The following is a 19,414-nucleotide window of genomic DNA, read 5'->3' on the forward strand; positions in this document are numbered from 1 at the left end:
GGTGATTTCATAACAAAATGATCAGTAACACAGGGCTTTGGGGAGCTATGATAACATCCTAAGAATCAGAAGGTGTATTTGGAACTAGGGCTTGAGAAGTGAGCCCCCACTGTATCTGGCCCTCAACAGCCGGGGGGGGGAGGGGGGGGAGGTAGTCAAATACTTGAAACCCGGCTTCTAAAGCCAAAGTCCCCATTCTCTGGACAGCATTTAACTAATCAGTCCTTAACCTCCCATGGCTGTCAGGTTCTTCAGACGGATGTTAACTTCGCTGACTTAGCAAACACCTGTATCATCTTAGCCAGGAACAGGCTACGAATTTCCTACGTTACTTCATTTAATTCTTCCCACAGTCCTCTGACGTAGGTGCTGCTATCCTCCCCTCACAGGTAAGAAACTCGGGCCGTTCCCAGCTTTGCCAGCCTCCGGGCCCCGGATGTGGCCTCCTCCGAGACAGAAGAGCGTTCTGTTTCGCCCTCCGCGTGCCATTGTCGGCACCCCAAATCCCGCCTCCGCGTGCACCCGGCGGGCCCTGGCGGCCAGCTGGGACCGGCATTCAGGGCCAGGGGGGCGGGCGGCGCCGGTGCCCTGCCGAACGGGGGCGGGCTCAGCGCGGCCTCACCCGGCTCCACGCCCTCGGCCCGGGGTCTTCGCTGCCGGCCGGGCCATGGAGCGCTCGGCGCCCGGAGAAGTGCGCATGAGCCAGGCCGTCCAGCCCGCGCACGCCAACCCGCGCGGCGAGCTGAGCGCCGGGCAGCTGCTCAAGTGGATCGACGCCACCGCCTGCTTGGCGGGTAGGGGGCTGGCGGGGAGGGGTGCTGTGGGGGCCGGAAGGCGTCTGGCGCGCGTGTGGTGGTCGGGGAGAGGGGGCTCGATGCGTTAGGGGGTGTCTGGGAACTGGCGCGCGGGCTGGGATGCGGGGGTGTGGGACGGCGGGGGTCGGGAAAGGGGGTTTCCCGAGGACCCGGGTGCGGGCCGACCCACTCCAGTGCGGAAGCCGACGCTCGGCGCCCAGCCGGCCCCGTTGCTGGACCCGGGGTCAGTGAGGAGAGAGAAGGAAGGAGCGGGTGTTTACACTCGTGAGCCCTGTGCAGCTGCGGGCCGTAAGGACTGAGCTAGTTCCTCCAACACTGGGAATGACCTAGACCAGTGATTCTCAAACGTTTTAGTCTTAGGACTACTCCATTAAATAAGTGAGGACCCCGAGAGCTTTAGTTTATGTGGGTTATTTTTGTTGATGCTTACCATATTTGAAATCTTTAAAAACTAACTCATTTAGAAGAACAAGAATAAACCCATGACGTAGTTTTATTGAAAAACAACTATATTTTCAACTATAATAAAGACATACTTAGAGGCGTGGTGTTAGTTTACATTTCTGCAAATCTCTTTAATGTCTGGTTTGAGAGGAGATTACACACTTCTCCTACGTGCTCCTGCATTCAGTTTGTTGCTACCACACCTTATTTAAGTCTCAGGACCTTTGCACCTCCTTCTCATTTTATTATTATGCTCTTCTCTTGGCCCTTTCCGTCATTATATCGCAACTTAAATAGCCTTTTCTCAGAGAAGTCTTTCTTGGTCTCCTGTTTACATTTGTATCCTTTCAGCAGTGTTATCACAATGCCCTATTTCCTTCATACCACGTAGCACAATCTGTAATTATTTTGTGTATTGATATGTTCACCTCTTTATTTCTTGCCTAACTAATGAGCATGTGAACTAAAGCTAGTTCTCCGTGCTTAGTAAGCTCTAAATAAAACCTCCTGCTTTTGTGGATGGGTAGGTCGGTGATGGATGGGTCCAGAACTTGGAATCTCATTTCTAAAATGAAGTCAGGCTTTGCATATGGCTCTTAACAGACTCAGCAAATGTACATTTTGAAGGAAAATATGTTAGGATAAAATACTAGAGCTGGAAGGAGTTTAAGATCGTGTATCTTGGGACTCTTATTTTACAGAGGACAAAAGAAAAGCCCAGACGATTACAGAACCCTGCTTTTCTCACTGCATCAGTAGGGTTCTAATTCCCCATGTGTTAACGACCCACAAAATTTAGTCATTTATTTATGCCAATCTGCTTGTTTGTTTTCTGTTTGTTGATAGGTCTGTTTGGTTTCTGTCTTAAGTTTTTATCAGTATTTGAGGTCGATTATAATACATAAATAATGGAAGCATGAATATAAAATTAATTCACATCTAAGAGAAGTGTAAAAATCACTGAGGTTGCTAATAATAATGATGCCTGTTGCCAAGGAAACTGAATATATTATGTGAATATTGAAGTGACTTTCAGTTACCTCACTTAGTGCCTCTGTCCTGTAAAGGATAAACAGTTGGCGTCCTGCACCTGTCACAAAAATTTCTTTGGAAACTCAGGCCGTAGACTGATTCAACTGATAGCCAATTACTCTGGATGAATAGTTATATTACTAACAATACAATATTAAAGAAACCTTTAAGATACAGTTAGTTTGGGGCACCTGGGTGGCTCAGTCATTAAGCGGCTGCCTTCGGCTCAGGTCATGATCCCAGCGTTCTAGGATTGAGCCCCGCATCAGGCTCCCTGCTCAGCGGGAAGCCTGCTGCTCCCTCTCCCAGCCCCCCTGCTTGTGTTCCCTCTCTCGCTGCCTCTCTCTCTGTCAAATAAATAAAATCTTTAAAAAAAAGGAGATACAGTTAGTTTGGACACACGTAAATACCTGTGTTAAACACTCCACGTGAGAAGCACCACATTCTTAAGGGACGTTATTTAGCCAAGGTGTAACGGAATCTGTGGCAGAGAAATGCTGTACCATAGTGCTTTACTTTATATAATATCAATAATACAAACACTGCTTTTCCTGCCTTTTTCCCAGGCAGAGTTCCTTATTGACCAGCACTCCTTGCAGCCGCTTACTATGATAAATAATGATCATATAGTCATAGCCCCCAGGGCACAGCCGTGACTCTCAGGCACTGCTAGATTCTAAAATATCTTCTCAATATTTAAAAAAAAGATTTAATATGTTCACTGTCATTTTGGCATTAAACCTCATTTCTGTCAGTAGTCCCATTTTTCTAGTTCCTTGAGCCTAGAGGATTGAAACCATATCTTAGGCATCCTCTACCCTCTATATCCATTTCTTATTTTAAAATATCACAAAGTCACATTTCCCTCTATTTCATCTCTGCATCTTTTCCAGGGTTCACTCTCTCAGGAATGGCATGCCAGCCATCCAGTTGGGCAAGTCAGAAATCTAGAAGTCATCCATTCTTGATACCTCTCTCTACCTTGCTTCCCCCTCTACATATTCAACCCATGAACAATGTTACCTTAAAGGAATCACTCAAACCCAACCACTTTGCTGTGCTTCCATTGCCACCACCTAGGCCAAGCTCCCATCACCCTTCATGGGAACTTCAGCAGTGGCTTCTAAACTGATCTTCACCATTGATTCTGGTCTCTTCTCTATGCTGCATCTGAAGTATTTTTTGAAAGTGCTGATCTGATCATATCATACGTTGTTTATCTTCCCCCATTGTCTTCCTTATCAAGGGCTATAAGTATCTAGCATGGTAAGTATCTCCTATCAGAAAAAAAAATGTTGCATAGATAACAACTATAAACTCTGGAAAAAACATTAAATAAAAGCTACTTATGGCAACTGACAAGTGAGCAAAAGCAGATTTAGAACATTTGGAAGTCAACACTTAGAAGAAGAGAGTGGTACTAGCTTTCTCTGTTTCATTTTGTTTTTTTATTTTTTAATGACTTTAAGTCAGAAGAAAGATTCCATTCTGTTGCCAGCTAAATTTCTGATGGAAAACCCACAGACTTGCTTGTTCAAAGAGCCAGAGGATTTGGGAAGAACACAGCTACTGAAATATGAGGAGGAAAATTCACGAAAGGAGTGAACCAGAGAGGCAGAGCCCTAAAATCTATGTTTTTTTGCTCAAATCTCTGGTGAACCTTGAATCATGTATGGATAGGAGAAACTCCAACCTTCCTAGATAATGCCAAAAGAACTGAAAAGGGCTATCCCAACCTCTCGGGAAACAAGATTTTTATAGTTTGAGTTTAGTTAACTGCTTACTTGAAAAAAACAAAACAGTACTCTTCAGAGGAACATGTAAGAATCCACAATTTCTACAATATATGACTCCCAATGGCTACGATACAGTTAGAAATTACTTGAAATACGAAGAAACAGGGAAATGTGATGCATTCTTAAGTGAAAAGATAATGAAGATCAATCCCTACATGACCCACATGCTAGAATTAAGCTTCTGCGGTTCTGTAGCAGCTCTTATAACTATGCTTGAGGATGTAATAAAAACTGTGATCATAAAGAATGAGAAGATAATAAGTTTCAGCAGAGAAATAGAAACTAAAAAAAGAACCAAGTGGAAATTCCTGAATTGAAAAATTACAGTATCTGAAATAAAAAAATTCACTGGATAGGCTTCACAGCAGAATGCAGGAGACTAAGAGTGAATAAACATAAAAATGGACAATAGAAATTATATAGTCTGAAGAAAAGGGAAAAAATGAATTTCAAAAATGAACAGAGATTTATGAAAAAATACTTCAAAAGATGTAACATACTTATAATTGGAGCCCCAAAAGAGATGAGAAAAAGTATGAAACATAAAACAAATATTTAAAGAAATAGTAGCTGAAATTTTCCCACATGTGATGAAAGACATATATCTACAGATTTAAGAAGATCATAGGATACCAAGCAAGATTAATACTAAAACAGCTCACATCTAAGTACATCACAGGCAAACTATAATGAAAAGAAAATCTTGAAAGCAGGCAGAGGAAAACACTATGCTATACCTAGGAGAACAATGATTAGAATTACTTCTGACCTCATCAGAACATTGGAGTCCAGAAGATCTGGATATCTTTCATAATAATTATGAAACTGTCAACCAAGAACTTCAAGGCCCTGTGCATAGTCCATTCTCAGCCAACTCTTCAGCCTTACTAGCTCTCCTTCTTGCTTTCTGCATTTTTTCCCAAAGATTTTATTTATTTATTTATTTATTTATTAGAGAGGAAAGAGAGAATCTCAAGCAGACTCCATGATGAATGTGGAGCCCAAGTCAGGGCTCGATCTTACGACCCTGAGATCATGACCTGAGTCAAAATCAAGAGACGCTTAACCGACTGAGCACCCAGGCACCCCTCTTGCTTTCTGCATTTTATCCTCAAAGACCTTGATCAGGATCTTTGTAATTGTTGTTCTGCTCATTGTGCTCACCTTTTCTGTGTTCTTTCTCCTCAACACATCTATTTTAGTCTTAATCATCCTTCAGATCTCTGCTGAAGCATCCCCTCCACATGGGTCTTCCCTGACACCCCACCTAGGTCTGGTTTCTCAGTTACAACTCCCATAAAAATCAAGTTTTCCTCAGGGCACTTAATTCATTTTGTTATTACTTATTCATTTTATTAATCCCTGACTTCTCCACTACACTCTGTGAGAACAATCATGGCTGTTTTATATTGCCAGCCCCTTACATAGAGGCTAACATACCACAGGTATTCAGTCAACATTAGTTAAAGGAATGAATGAATGGAGATAGCACCATTTTAATCAATCATCATCTCATACCTGGATTACAACCACTTAGCTAGTCTGCTGCTGTTCCCAGCTTCTCTCAGTTTCTCCACAAAATCAGCAATAGCTTTAGAGTTTCTCCACTTTTATTGGTGTATTGTGTGAAGGACAATCAAAATCAAGAATCAGAGCAAGTTGGTCCTATTGAATTCATAGATGACACACTTGTAAACAAAATAAGACAATTGCATAGAATCACATGTAAAAACTGTGGTCCTGTGTTTTGTTTCCCCATATTTTTGTTTTTTCTTTCTGATTAATGACCCTTAAAAGTCTATAGTGTAAACCATGGCTATTGAGCCTCTGGCGCCCATATTTAGCTAAGCACTTCTCTAAGAGTGTTCCTTGACTGCCCTTTTCTGAGAGTTCCTATTGCTTCTATAGTCAAAATCACTATTTAGAACAATGGAGTCAATCTTTCTAAGCCTAAATTTCCTCATTTGTAAAATTAAACTAATAATAGTACCAACCTCATTTAACTGACATACATAAATACTTAGCTCAGTGCCTGGTCAATAAGAAGTGTTTAATAAATGGTAACTATTATTATGATAATGTTTGTTCATAATCTCAATCTAGTGTAGTGCCATAATTATATATAATAGATATATTTTATATATATATATGTATGTGTGTGTGTGTATATATATATAATAGGTGCTTGGTATATACAATAAAAATTTAAGCTTGTTGATTATTTCACTTTAGTTATCATTTAAATCGTTCAAAATTTGTCACTTATGTTGACATACACGGTAACACTTTCTTAACGAGAATAGTTTAATAAACTCATGCTCCTTTATGTCAGGTAAGTGGAACAAATGTCTATTAGGTACTCCTTAGTCAATGTTTTATAGCATATATTTGCAAGGATCCAGTAGTTCTCTGGAAATCTTAAGCTCTAGAAGGGCACCGACGATGGCTGGCTCTCTAACTGCCACCAAGTGAGCTTGGTAAGAGATAGGACTGACTCAGCTCAATGTCTGGAGATCAGTAGGAATTTAACAGAGGTTTGATACACGGAATTCAGTTGAGCCCAACTTGAGTATTTTTAGAGTCTCATACTTTCACATTCCCTTCCTGTCATTGAACTTAATAGCTGGGAAGCTAATCATCCCCTCTCCATCACTCACACACACAGTGCTGCTATGGTTACTTTTCTGGTAACTCAGTTTATATTATGTGCATATTTGGAAGAACAGTTATTTCCAACCGGTAAAACCAAAATGTCCGATTTTCTACAGATTAGATTATAGGGAAGAGTGTTCTAAATACCTGCTCTCGAGTATTTTCACGCCTCTCTTTACCTCGCACTGTCAGTATTATTGCAGTTAAAGTAATCCACACAAAGAAGACAACATCGGTGTAATTCACTGTCTCTTTCATAATGCGGCAGCAGAAGTGAAGTCTCCAAAATTAAAATGGGGTTAAAAGTTCCTAAAAAGCCAGTGCAATCTATTTGGGCTTTAACTGACTGTTTGTCAAAATCAGATTCTGGCAGAAGCACATGTCCACATTTTTCCTAAAGAGAATAAGTTCTGATATATTTATATAAAAATCAGCAATCAGGAAAAAAAAAACACCTCAACAAATTAAAGGCAGACAAGAAATATGGAAATAGCTAGGGTTCTTCCTTAACCTCATTCTACCCTATTTCATACTTTCGTCTCCAACATAATTCATGCATACTGAATTTGGTAATAATGAACAGTAAATATTGACTAAATACCTAGTCTGTACACAGACTGGGTATTTCTCTGATACCCAGAGAAATTGCTCTCTGATTTGGGGTATGATTTCAGGGTCTCCGTACCGTTCAGTGCTTATACATGTTAACTGGTCTAAATATATGCAGCTTCTGGTCATGTGGCATAATGGATACATCTTTAATGCGTTGTTTTTAAAACAAAAGGGTAGCATCTGACAAAATATTTGAAGTTGGCAGAAAATTACTGAAGTTGCTATTCCAGTCGCTAGGTATACTAGGTATTGAATTTCAAATCAAAGACACTGTAAGTTAAAACTTAGAAGAAAGTACAGTAATTTCCATGCAGTAGAAATACATCTTACAGAGCGAAAGAACTGTTCTTGGTCCACATCATCCACAAGTGTGGGCTCAGAGGTAATTTACTGAACCAGAGGATGAGTTACTAGAATAAGCCCATTTAATTTTTATTTCTTTTCCCTTATGCTGAAATATTTAAGCATAACTACTAATGCAGCACATTTTTACCTGTTTTTTGAAGCGGAAAGACATGCTGGGGTTTCCTGTGTTACAGCCTCAGTGGATGACATACAATTCGAGGAGACAGCCAGGTACGTGGCATCGCTCTACCACACCTTTCTCCTGGGCTTATTGGCTCATTTACAACATGTATTTGTGGCACCTAGGCTTATTCATTTGGAGTCAGTGATCCAATTTGTTAATAAAATAAATAACATTTGACCTCATGTAAGTCCGTAAAAGAATAATTGCAGGACTTAGTTATAGTTAAGACGTTTAAGTGTAAATTCATAGTCCTGATTTGTGGAGAAACAGCTCTCTGAATAGATGCATTCTGGTATGAGACAGCAGGATTTCTATGAGCTGCTTCTTCATGGCTTCTTCCTCTACTAGAAGAATAATTAATGATAATAAGTAGGTCTAGGATGGTGAATTTCATCATTAGGTTGTTGGGTAAACATTAATTCATCTGAATACAGATGTTAAATTATGAAAAACATATTATGTGTGGGAGTGTGTGTGTGCTTTACCATCTCTTATTGCAGAAAATCTCAAGATCAACAAAGATTTCAAACATACACAAAAGTAGAGAGATTCGTATAGTATATCCCCAAGGACCATCACCCAACTACAATGATCAACTTGGGGACACTCTTGTTTTATCAACACCTCTCCATACTCCCCCTCACGCCTGGATTATTTTGAAGGAAATCTCAGGCATCATCTGTGAATATTTGATTATATATTTCTGTGTGGTAAGGGCTCTTTTAGAAAACATAATAACATAATCACAATACCATTAACTGAAATAGTTATTGCCGGTGGTCTCAGAAAATATATTTTTTTAATTAATTGTTTTCTTGAATCAGGATTCAATATGGTTGATAAGTCTTTTAACATATAATTTTCTCGTAGTGTATTTTTTAAAGAAAAAAGTCGTTTGTCCTATAGAGTTCACCACATTTAGTATTTGCTCATTGTATCCCTCTTTAAATTGCTTACCCATTCTTCGTATTTCTTGTAAAACGATAGTTACATCTAAAAACTGATTTGATGAAGTTTTGATATTTTGGTAAAGCTGGTTCTTGTCAAGAGCATATGATATCTGATGATCATTACCTAGAACATTATTTCATTAGATATTGGTAAAATGGTGATATGCCAGTCCTACCATTTCTTCTTCATTTATTTTCTCAAACATTGGTGTAGAGAGAGCATTTCTCTCATTAATCATTGGTTACCCTTAGATAAAGTTTGTCCAGGAAAGACAGGCTTAATTCTTTCCCTTTATTTAGTATCATTATAAGCCCATGGACTTTAACGTATCTGATACATTTCAGTTTGGATGTGGTTATTCTTATGGATGCTCAAACTGCCTCATCTTTGAACAGTGGGAGCTTCTTCAGCTTGGCTCCTAAGTTCTTTGGACATAACCGCAAAGTTAGACGTCTTTCATAACTCCTTTGCTTTCTGGTATGACAAGGTGGGCTCATCTTTTATATTTCCTTACAAAAACTTAGAGTCATAAATTTCTTCAAAAGAAATAGTAAGTAGAGATCACAGCTAGGGCAGAAAACGTACTCATTTATAAAGTGTTGGTCATTTCTAGTTTTTTTCCAGAGGATAGAATTAAGAATTATTTGTTTTTTAAAGAGTTTATACTAATACCTGTAATAAATTAGGATTATATGGTTTTACTTAATTTCTTTGATTTTATGTTTGTATCACTGTTTTTTGTTTTTCCCTGAATATCTTGATCCTTGAAGACAATAACGTAACTTACAAGGAAAAGAAAGTGAGAAGGTCATCTGTTACTGGTCTTGGATGGTTCTCAAAGACCATGGAGGTAGTTGCCGCAGTTTTCAAGCCCTAAGTAGTCTTGTCCAGTGAGATGCTCAGTCTGTCTCTCCAGCCTCACTGTTTACATTTATCTATTCGACATTTATTTATTTAGATACAAACAAAATTAAGTTAAATAAAACCACATACATGAAGAAATTACTTCTTCAAAATTGAGACAGAAGAAATTTTTGGCAGGAATTAGAATCACAGACATGGAGAGACCTTTATAGCTCAGCCCAGCTTTCTCTTTGTACCGATGAGAAACTGAGGCCTAATGCCCTGAGCAAAACCAGGGGACAGAGGGTGCTTTGAGCCTGGATCTTCTTATGCTTAATCCAGTGCTTTCCCTGGCCCACTGCTTCTGTTTGTGATCAGCAACTTTTACTGAACGCTCCCCAGTAGTTGTTCTCACAGGCAGCTGGAGTGTCATTGAAAGAGCTATGGAGATTCTAGAGTCTTGCAAATGCAGATAAAGGTACAATGACTAAGCTCACATACTAGTTATGTGATTTTTCCTGAAGTAGAACAAATTGACTTGTGTTTGTATCTCAGCAAAATTACAAATTACTACAAATCCAAACTTATTTAGGACTACATAGAAGCACCGTTATTAAATTTAGGAATGTCAACAGTATATTGTAATAAAGTATCTATTATATAGTTTGCAAACTTCTGTAAATTGGACTTAACTAGTAACCTCATCAGTGAAATGTGGGTTGCCATTTTGCTCCATTTTGCACCATTTTTTGTTTGTGTTATCAGAAAGGATTTGTGGCCACTAACATCATGGAAAGGGACCTTCTTGTATTTTTTACATGGGACCTGAACCATAAAAAGAGAAAATTGGAAGCTACATATAGAAATCCATATAATTTGGTTATAACCCATATTGGATATTTTTAAAATTCTCAGATATTCATTGCCTATACAAAAAGTACTGCTCTGGACTCAGTAGGATATATGAATGATGACGGCACAATTTTGGAGTGTAGCAGTCACTGAGTCTGGTGAGAGTCAGACAAATACATAATCATCAAAATAGAAATCATGATAGGATGCAAGGCTAGGACGAAATATAAACTCCATCCTGTGGGGTAGTTTAAAAGGTGCACATTTTGACTGGAGAATCAATGAGAGGGGTAGCATTTAATGTGTGCCTCAAATGAGGTATAGATTTTCATCTGGTGAATAGGAAAGAACTTCACATAATGGCATGTGTAAGAATCTAAGCACGAGGGTGAGAAGGAGCAGAAAGTGCTCAGGAAAAGCCTGGTCTGCAGAAAGGTGATGCCCCAGCAGTAGACTGGGGCTGCATAACAGAAGGCCTTGAATGCCGTGCTATGAAACTGGTTTTATTTAGTTGAAATTCTGGTCATTCCATTCATTTGACATTCAGTGTTGAGAGTCTGGTTTGGTGGACAACCAGGTTCTTTGGAATTCTCCTACTTTTATTTATTTATATATTTTTAAGAAGATTCATTTATTTATTAGAGAGTGAGTACACATGGGGGAGGGGCAGAGGGAGAAGGAGAGAGAGAGAATCCCTTAGCAGACTCTGCACTGAGTGTGGGGCTCAGTGCAGGGCTCCACGTGGGGCTCAACACAGGGTTCAACCCCACGAGCCTGAGATCGTGACCTGAGCTGAAACCAAAAGTCAGACACTCAACCGACTGAGCCAGCCAGTTGCTCCTGGAATTCCCCTACTTTTAAAGGCAGAATAGGGTTCACAGAAGAGACAAAAGTGGCCTGTGCTTTCCCCCCTCAAGTCTGACTGACAGAGAGGCATAAGATTTTAGTAGTTGATGAGTACAAAGTACTTTTGTAGCTTTGAAGAGGGACTGTAACGCCGCCTGGCACTATTACTGTGAATCTCTCCTAGAAACTTTACCAAACAGAGCTAGGAAGTTTACAAGGAAGAAATACAAGGAAAAAAGAAAATTGATTTGGGTTTGCATGTGCTGGATATGGAGATTAAGATAAATTGGGTGATGTGTGTGGAGGTAGCTGACACCGAGCCTAGTAGAGCCTCCAGGACTATTAGTTGAATCTGTTGAGAGAAATTTGGAAATATGGCTCTGAATTTCAAGAATGAGGTCCACGCTAAAGATGTAGATTTGAGAATCATTTCTATAAAGATGACAGGATCATGGACAAAGAACAAGGTGTTCTAGGAAGAGGGTGAAGTGAGAAGAGAATAGGACAAAAGACAGAAATTTAGGAGAGGTCTACACTGAAGGGATGGATTAAGGAAGAGAAATCAGTGAAGGAAACTGAGATAGAAGAGAGAACACTGTTTTGAAATCCAAGGGAAGAGAAAGCCTCCTGAAGAAAGACATTAAATGAGATGAGACGTTGGATTTAACTGTTAGGAAGTGACTGTGGAAGGATCAGAAGTGAGATGTGGAGGCAACAGCCATATTTGAGCAGCTGAGAAATGAATGGGAAACAAAGCCCTCAAACTTCAGCCCCTGGTAAAATCCTCATCTTGGAAGACTCATCTTAAACATCACCTATTCTTTGACTCCTTTCCCAACTTTCTGAATTAGCCTCTACTTTATGGGTGCTTTTGTAATACTCGATCCTTTCTTTTTCAAAAAATCTCATAGCATTGTACTTCATCTGTGTGCATACTGGTGTCCCAAGCAAAGACTGGTATCCTTGCAGTCAGCAACCTTATCTTGCTCATCACTGTATCCTGAGGTCTTAGCTTAATGCCAGGACTAGTTGTAACTCGGTAAACATTTCCTAAATACATGAGTTAGATAAAGAAAGGAGTATTTTTGGAAGTTTGAATATGGAGGAGAAGAGAAAAAATGTTGAGATAGAATAGGCTTGAGAGAAAGATCGTTAAAAACAAGAGGTCTTGAGCATTTGCACAGACTGATAAGAAGTCAGGAACGCGGCAGAGATTGCGGGTAGAAAAGAGGAAAGAGCTAAGCAGGCCTCAGTAGGGAGGAAAGGTAATGAGGGGGTGTGTCAAGGGCACAGGTACAGAAAGAGGTCTGGAAGAGACCTATCTTTATTCCACTGAAACAGAAGAGTAAGGAGAAGAAAAGGGAGAGTGTAGTTTAACTTTGAAAGTAAGGGAGAAAAATCGAGGAGGCTTACATTGGGTAGACCCTTAAGGTGAGGTAAAGGAACAGGAGGTAACTGGGGGGCCTGAACACAAAAGGTCTGGAACAATTTCAGATTGTATGACCAGGATTCCTATAATCGTGGAGAGTGAATGGATCCTCCAGCAATCCTGGGAGTCCATGTAAACCTGGTGAAGTTGATCAGTTTGCTCGCTTGCTTGTTGGTATGTTTATCCATTATTTGTGAACAAACATTTAAAAAATGTCAGTTGTATAGGTAGGCTTGTGTGTTTGTTTTAACTTCTCTTAAGGAAGCAGCTGTGATATAATCAAAGTACCTTTTGCAGATTTTGGAAGTCATTTTGCATACCACCTTTGCAAAGGCCCTTTTCTGTTTGAATAGAAGTAGTCAGCTAACATACATGTGGCTTACAGTGATTGGCATCTGTTCTTACAGCTGTTTTTTTTTCTGTTATCATTAACCTGAGGTTTCATGTATGAACATATCAGCATGATATGGGGGGACTCCTCTATGGCACATGCATTTAAGTGAATCTTTAAGTCTGAAATGAGATGTGCTAGGATTACTAAAGTCCGTCCCTCTCTTTGTAACTAGAGTTGGACAAGTTATAACCATCAAAGCAAAAGTTACCAGAGCGTTCAGCACAAGCATGGAGGTGAGTGACCCCTTTTCTTCTGACTGTTGGTGCTTCATTGTATACAGAAGGCAGAGGAGGAGGTCTGGAATAACTTGGAGTTCATGAGATTCTGAATTTCAGAAGGCCCTTGAATCTGTAGTCAGGCTCACAGGTAAATAATAAGAACCTTGTGCTTCCCAGTCAACTCTGCTACTAAAATTAAATGTGATGAGATCCACTATTTTTATAGAGAAGGACACACAGAAAGTAAACACACAAGGGAGAAGGATACCTCTTTGTTCTTTGCAAGGTATGGGTTTTATTTCTTTATTCTGACTACACTTGTTCTCCATCTCTTCACCTTCTATTGGAAACTAAGCCCCATAATTAGCTGGTTTTTGAAAGGCAGAGTTACTGAAGTGAGAAGGGAAGTTTAGAACATTTTTCTTCTACATCCACTTGGTTTTACTTTCTTTACCACAGTTGTGAAAGCAACATTTTCAGAGGCTTTTGAAATCGCTGTCCAGGTGAAAGTAGCAGGAAAGGAGTTACTGGATCCTCTGTTGCACCTTCTAGGTTGGGTAGTACCAGTCCCTTTGATCTCTGGATCCAGAAGACAGGAAGGGACAGGGCTACCATCAGAGAGCCCCACGGACTAGGTGGCTTAACCAACAGAATGGTATTGTGTCACAGCTCTAGGAGCTAGAAGTCCTAAGTCAAGGCATCGGTGATGTTGGCTCTTTCTGAGGACTGTGCAAGAGAAAGTGCCCCAGGCTCTCTTCTGGCTTCTGGTGATTTGCTGGCAGTCTCTGGAGTTCCTCAGCTTCTCCTGCATCACCCCTATCTCTGCCTTCATCTTCACGTGCTGTTCTCATGCTGTGTGTGTCTGCGTCCAAATTCCCCCTTTTTACAAGGACATTGGTCACATTGGATTCGGTGCCCACCCTACTCTGGTGTGACCTCATCTTAACCAATTACATCTGAACCACCCTATTTCCAAAGTAAGGTCACATTGTAAGGTACTGGGTTTGGTGGGGGACATGTTTCAACCCATATTCCTACTCAGCAGAACCATTTGGCAATAGCCACACCTATGGTGATGGCTTTACCCCTGTATCCGTGTGAACGGAGCACAAAACACTTGAAATCAGAAGAGAAATGTTTGTGTTGAAAACCAGCTCTCTCAACAGTTGTGATGATGCTTTCTTGGCTGTGGGCTCCTGACTTTTGCCGCATGGTAGCCACTGGGCTTGGCCTTTCACCTGAGGGCTACTGCTGTTCTTTATATTCAGCCCAACCATGGGTAATAGCTCTTTTTCCTTCTAGTTCCTAGCCCAGCTGGAATTTCCAAAGGAAATTCGACTAAAAACTAAAAAAGAAAAACCCAGTGAGTTTAAAAGCACAGATGTCTAGGGCGCTGGGTGGCTCAGTCGGTTAAGGGTCCGACTCTTGATTTCGGCTCAGGTCATGATTTCGGGGTTGTGGGATCAAGCCTCCTGTCAGGTTCCACGCTCAGCAGGAAGTCTGCTGGAGATCTCTCTCCCTCCCTGTCCTTTTCCCCCTCCCCCTCCCCGCTGCTTGCCTTCTCTCTCTAAATATTTAAAAAGTAAGTAAGTAAATAAATAAATAAATGCACAGATTTCGGATCCTAAGGAAAGCAAATCTTAGCCTCGCCTCGCGCTAATTTAGCCGCTCTTCCCGGTTGAGGTCTTCGGCGGTCTCCGAGTGTGCTGTGTATGCAGTGAGGTCTGGCTGGAGGCGATGCCAGCTTCCGCGCGCTGTGTGAGTTCTTGCTCACGCTCCTGCTCTCCAGCCCCAGAAGGTGCTCTTGTCTGGCCTTGTGAGCTTCTACCCTACGCATGCCCGGACCGGTGGCGCTCAAACACGCAACAGGACCATGGGCAGGTTTCTGGCGTTCTTTCCTTTTGTAGCCCCCTTCTTTCTGGGACACTGCCCGCACATCTCAGCTGCCTTGGTGTCCTTGATTTCTGGCTCCTCACGTTGGCAAGATTCAGTTTCCCCTCCTTGGCCATAGTCTGGGAATTACCTTCAGGCCGAGCGCCCAGGAAATTCAAGTGCTCCTCTTATCTGTTTCCTTCTTCCTTGGGGCTCACAGTTCTGCATTGTGTGCTACCTTATGTGTGAAAATAGTTGCTTCCTGTACTTGGTTCAGTTTTTCTAGTCGTTTTCACAGAATGTAATTGCAAGCTGACTTAACTCTGTTAACTGTTGTAACGGAAGACGGTGTTCAGAACGTGTTTTATCTCTCTAGAATTGTGGGGTTGAAAATGGATGGCTTAAATTTGGTTAATCACCATTGAGTTAACTGAGGTGTTACCATGCAAATATTCCTTTGTACTAATAAGGTAAGTGTCATAAAATGAATCATGGATTATTGAATTTTCTTATATGTGAGGTATCTTCATACGTGAAGACGTAGAAACAGCTGTTCTGTCTTTGATAACACAGTGCTAAGCTAAGATGCCCAAGGTGGCCCATGATTCCGAGAAGATCGTGTTACTTATCAGGGATATGTGGGGCAAGTGTCTGTTAGCCAAAATCTAATGACAGATTCCTGAGTTTACCAACCCTTCTACGAAGTGAAAGCCGCAGGACCTAAGCTTCAGACGTCTTCCCATAGGGAAATCCAGTCCATTGTGGTGTCACCATAGTGTCTCAGCCACCTCTTGCCATTCCCGAAAAATAAAACTCCAAGAAAAGGAAACAAAGCTACAGATAACATGATGCCATTTTGTCCACATTATAAAACTGAGAGACTAAAGATTTTTAAAAGTTTTGGTACATCTCTCTAATGATCTACAAGGCGTTCATGAATATCTTGTTTTCAAAAGAATATTTAGTAATGATGGGATTAGAAAATGCTTGTCAGATAGTGTCAGTTTTTAAAATTATAATATAAAGCTATAAATACAGTGTGAGAACTCTATGTATATATTTACATACACATAAAACTGGAAGAAAATTCACCTAAACGTTAGTAATTATTAGTCTGGGTGGAGGGATTGCTCATAATATTTGCTCTGGATAGTCAGATTCCATTTTTATCTATTTTTATGTTTACCAAACTTTCCATGGTAAATACGTATTTTTCTATAATCAGAAAGAAGTTATTTTTTAATTATATGGAAAATCACTGAACGAACAGTGTTGCTTAAAAGTAAATTAAAATGCTGATTTTAGGGGCGCCTGGGTGGCTCAGTCGTTAAGCGGCTGCCTTCGGCTCAGGGCGTGATCCCAGCGTTATGGGATCGAGCCCCACATCTGGCTCCTCCGCTATGAGCCTGCTTCTTCCTCTCCCACCCCCCCTGCTTGTGTTCCCTCTCTCGCTGGCTGTCTCTTTGTCAAACAAATAAAATCTTTTAAAAAAAAATGCTGATTTTATTGAAAAACAAAAGAATGATAAAGGGCTTCATTGCTGCAATGTCGTGTGTTATCTGGATGGCTGTTTACTGACTTTTTTTTTTCTTTTCGTTTTAGATCAGCATCAAGGTCATAGTACAGGACATGTTCACTGGTATTGAGAAACTTGTTAGTGTGGCTTTCTCGACATTTGTAGCCAAACCAGTTGGAGAAGAAAAGGTAAATTTTCTGGGCGAAGAAGTATCTAACATGTTATTCAGGGACGTGTTAACGATTGCATCAGAATGATTATGGAAAAAAAAAAAGACCTTTCTCCTTACTGTGACATATGCTTTCCCAAGATTTGTTGTCCACCTTTGTTTCTGTAGAAGTTGTCACCGTGTAGTAATACAGTGTTATGTACCTTAGAGAAAGGGGGATGTCGCCAGTTAGTGAAAGAGGAAAAAAACACTTTTAAATGATGTGAAGGGCCTATCAGTTTCTCGAAAATAGTGTTTGCTGATTTCGTTCTTTTCTTTTGTGGTTATATAGCTCAAAATTGAGTTAAAATAATTTTAAAAAAATTAAGAGCAACTTAGTAAGCAGTTGCATATTATGGTCCAATCATTTGTTTAGACCTGAAGGAAGAATGTCAGAGAGGCCGAACTAGTGACATTTAGAAATAAGCCTCAGGGCATACGGAGTAAAAACAGCCTTAAAATAAATAGGTTGTTCCGATATGTGTGCCCAGGGGGCTCGCCTGGCCATTGGCCAAGAGTGGCTTGTCTGTAGTCTGCTGGGCGTTTACTCATTATCATTTCTTGGCTTTCCTTTTCGGGGTCAGGGTACCTGGGAGAGGTTCTGCACTTAGTCTAAGCATTTTTAAATATCATAATCCAATTTAGAATTTAAATCTTTCACTGCAAGGCCTACTCCAGAGGTGGGCACGGTGGCATCTCCTAGTTCTGCTCACTCTACAGAAGAGTTCTTCCTCAGACTGCCTCCAACTTTAGAGCTGGGACAAAGCCGTGTTTTCGGTGTACCCACCAGAGGGGACAGCAGAGCAGCACTCACAAGCTACTCCTCACTTGGGCCGGGAGGCAAAGAGATGGATGGGACTGAATTAGTCCACCCGGATGCCTGGGTGGTAGGTGTCCCTGCACACTCTTGTGCGCCTGGACGCTTCTCCCAGGCCCTGTCCAGTATTAGCCACGCCACAAGACATAGGCACATTGCCCAAGGGCATTCTTTTTCAAACTGAAGCTTACATCAACTGTTATTTAAAATGCAGCTTTCTGGGCTGTGTCTCAGACCTACTGCATGAGAATCACTCGTATAGGGGCTTGGAACCTGTGCTTCGACAAAACAACCCAAGTATCCTATGTTCATTAAAATCTAAGACATCGAGGTAGGTCTTGCAAACCCTTCCGTTTTTCCTGGAGTGCCCAGACATCTCCAAACCCTTGAGAATGAGAGAATATGACAGGGCTGAGTGCAAGTGACAGAGAAGAGTCTGAGTCACCATCCTGTTCCATGTTCTCATTCTGACTTCAGAGACTCGTGGAACAAGAATATAATCGTCACACTTCAGTTCAGCCTCTGCTGAGCCAGAAGAACTGTTTCCCGAAAGCGTTTCTGGGCAGTTAGATGCCTTGCGGTGCTGCCAGAGTAGGTCAGCTCAGGTACCCTTTATTGTAAAGCTCCTCTCCAGACTTTCCAGCCAGTACCATTCTTGTTCAGTGGCACTTCACGAAGAGAGCTATGACAAGTCAGTGGTTTGGTCCGAAACAGCAGGCCTACGTGCATCTCTGTCCAAAGGGAGTTTGTTCCGGGATGAAACGGGCAATGATGAGGCTTAGTTCATCAGTTGCACAGACTGGATCATTGAAGGACTCAGAACTCCACAGGCGATGCTCGTGCAGGGCTCACTAAAGCGAAAAGAAATGGTAGAGCCGGAGAAAGGAAGCACAGGCAACCATCAGAGCAGTTCAAGGCTTCCAGGAATAGTTCTCAGGGTCCTTTTCCTTTTTTTAGAAAAATTATTTTATTTTTCCATCATGGTAAGTGTACTCTTTAATCCCTATCCCTTATTTCACCCGTCCCCCCACACACCTCTCCTCTGATGCCCATCTGTTTGTTATCCATATTTAAGAGTGTTTCTTGGTTTGTCACTGTCTTTTTTTCCCTTGCTCATTTGTTTCTTAAATTCCACATATGAGTGAGATCATATGGTATTTGTCTTTCTCTGACTTGTTTTGCTTAGCATTATACTCTCTCGCTCCGTCCCTGTAATTGCAAATGGCAAGATTTCATTCTTCTTTATGACTGAATAATGTTCCATTGTGTGTGTATTACCACATCCACGTCTTCATCCATTCATCTCTCAGTGGACACCTGGGCTGCCCCCATTGTTTGGATATTGTAAATAATACTGCTATAAATATAGGGGTGCACGTATCCCTCTGAATAATGTTTTTGTATTTTTTGGGTAAATGCGCCATTATTACTGGATCATAGGGTAGTTCTATTTTTAATTTTTTGAGGAACCTCCCTGCTGTTTTCCAGAGTGGCTGCATCAGTTTGCATTCCCACCAGCAGTTGCAAGAGGTTTCCCCTTTCTCCACATCTACGCCAACACCTGTTGTTTCTTTTGTTGTGATTTTTG

At 41.0% G+C, this 19,414-nt stretch overlaps 1 protein-coding gene across 1 annotated transcript in view; it reads left to right on the forward strand.

Moving 5' to 3' along the window:
* Positions 1-914: 914 nt before the first annotated feature.
* ACOT12 (acyl-CoA thioesterase 12) overlaps positions 915-19,414 on the forward strand; it is a 46,315-nt gene continuing 27,815 nt past the window's right edge. The window contains exons 1-4 of the mRNA XM_040621961.1: positions 915-1,038; positions 7,858-7,927; positions 9,176-9,275; positions 16,888-16,989. Coding sequence (XP_040477895.1) covers positions 915-1,038; positions 7,858-7,927; positions 9,176-9,275; positions 16,888-16,989 — 396 coding nt within the window. The remainder of the gene's footprint in view (positions 1,039-7,857; positions 7,928-9,175; positions 9,276-16,887; positions 16,990-19,414) is intronic.

The sequence above is a fragment of the Ursus maritimus genome, unplaced genomic scaffold (assembly GCF_017311325.1).
Source record: "Ursus maritimus isolate PB19 unplaced genomic scaffold, ASM1731132v1 scaffold_5, whole genome shotgun sequence".
NCBI lineage: Eukaryota > Metazoa > Chordata > Mammalia > Carnivora > Ursidae > Ursus > Ursus maritimus.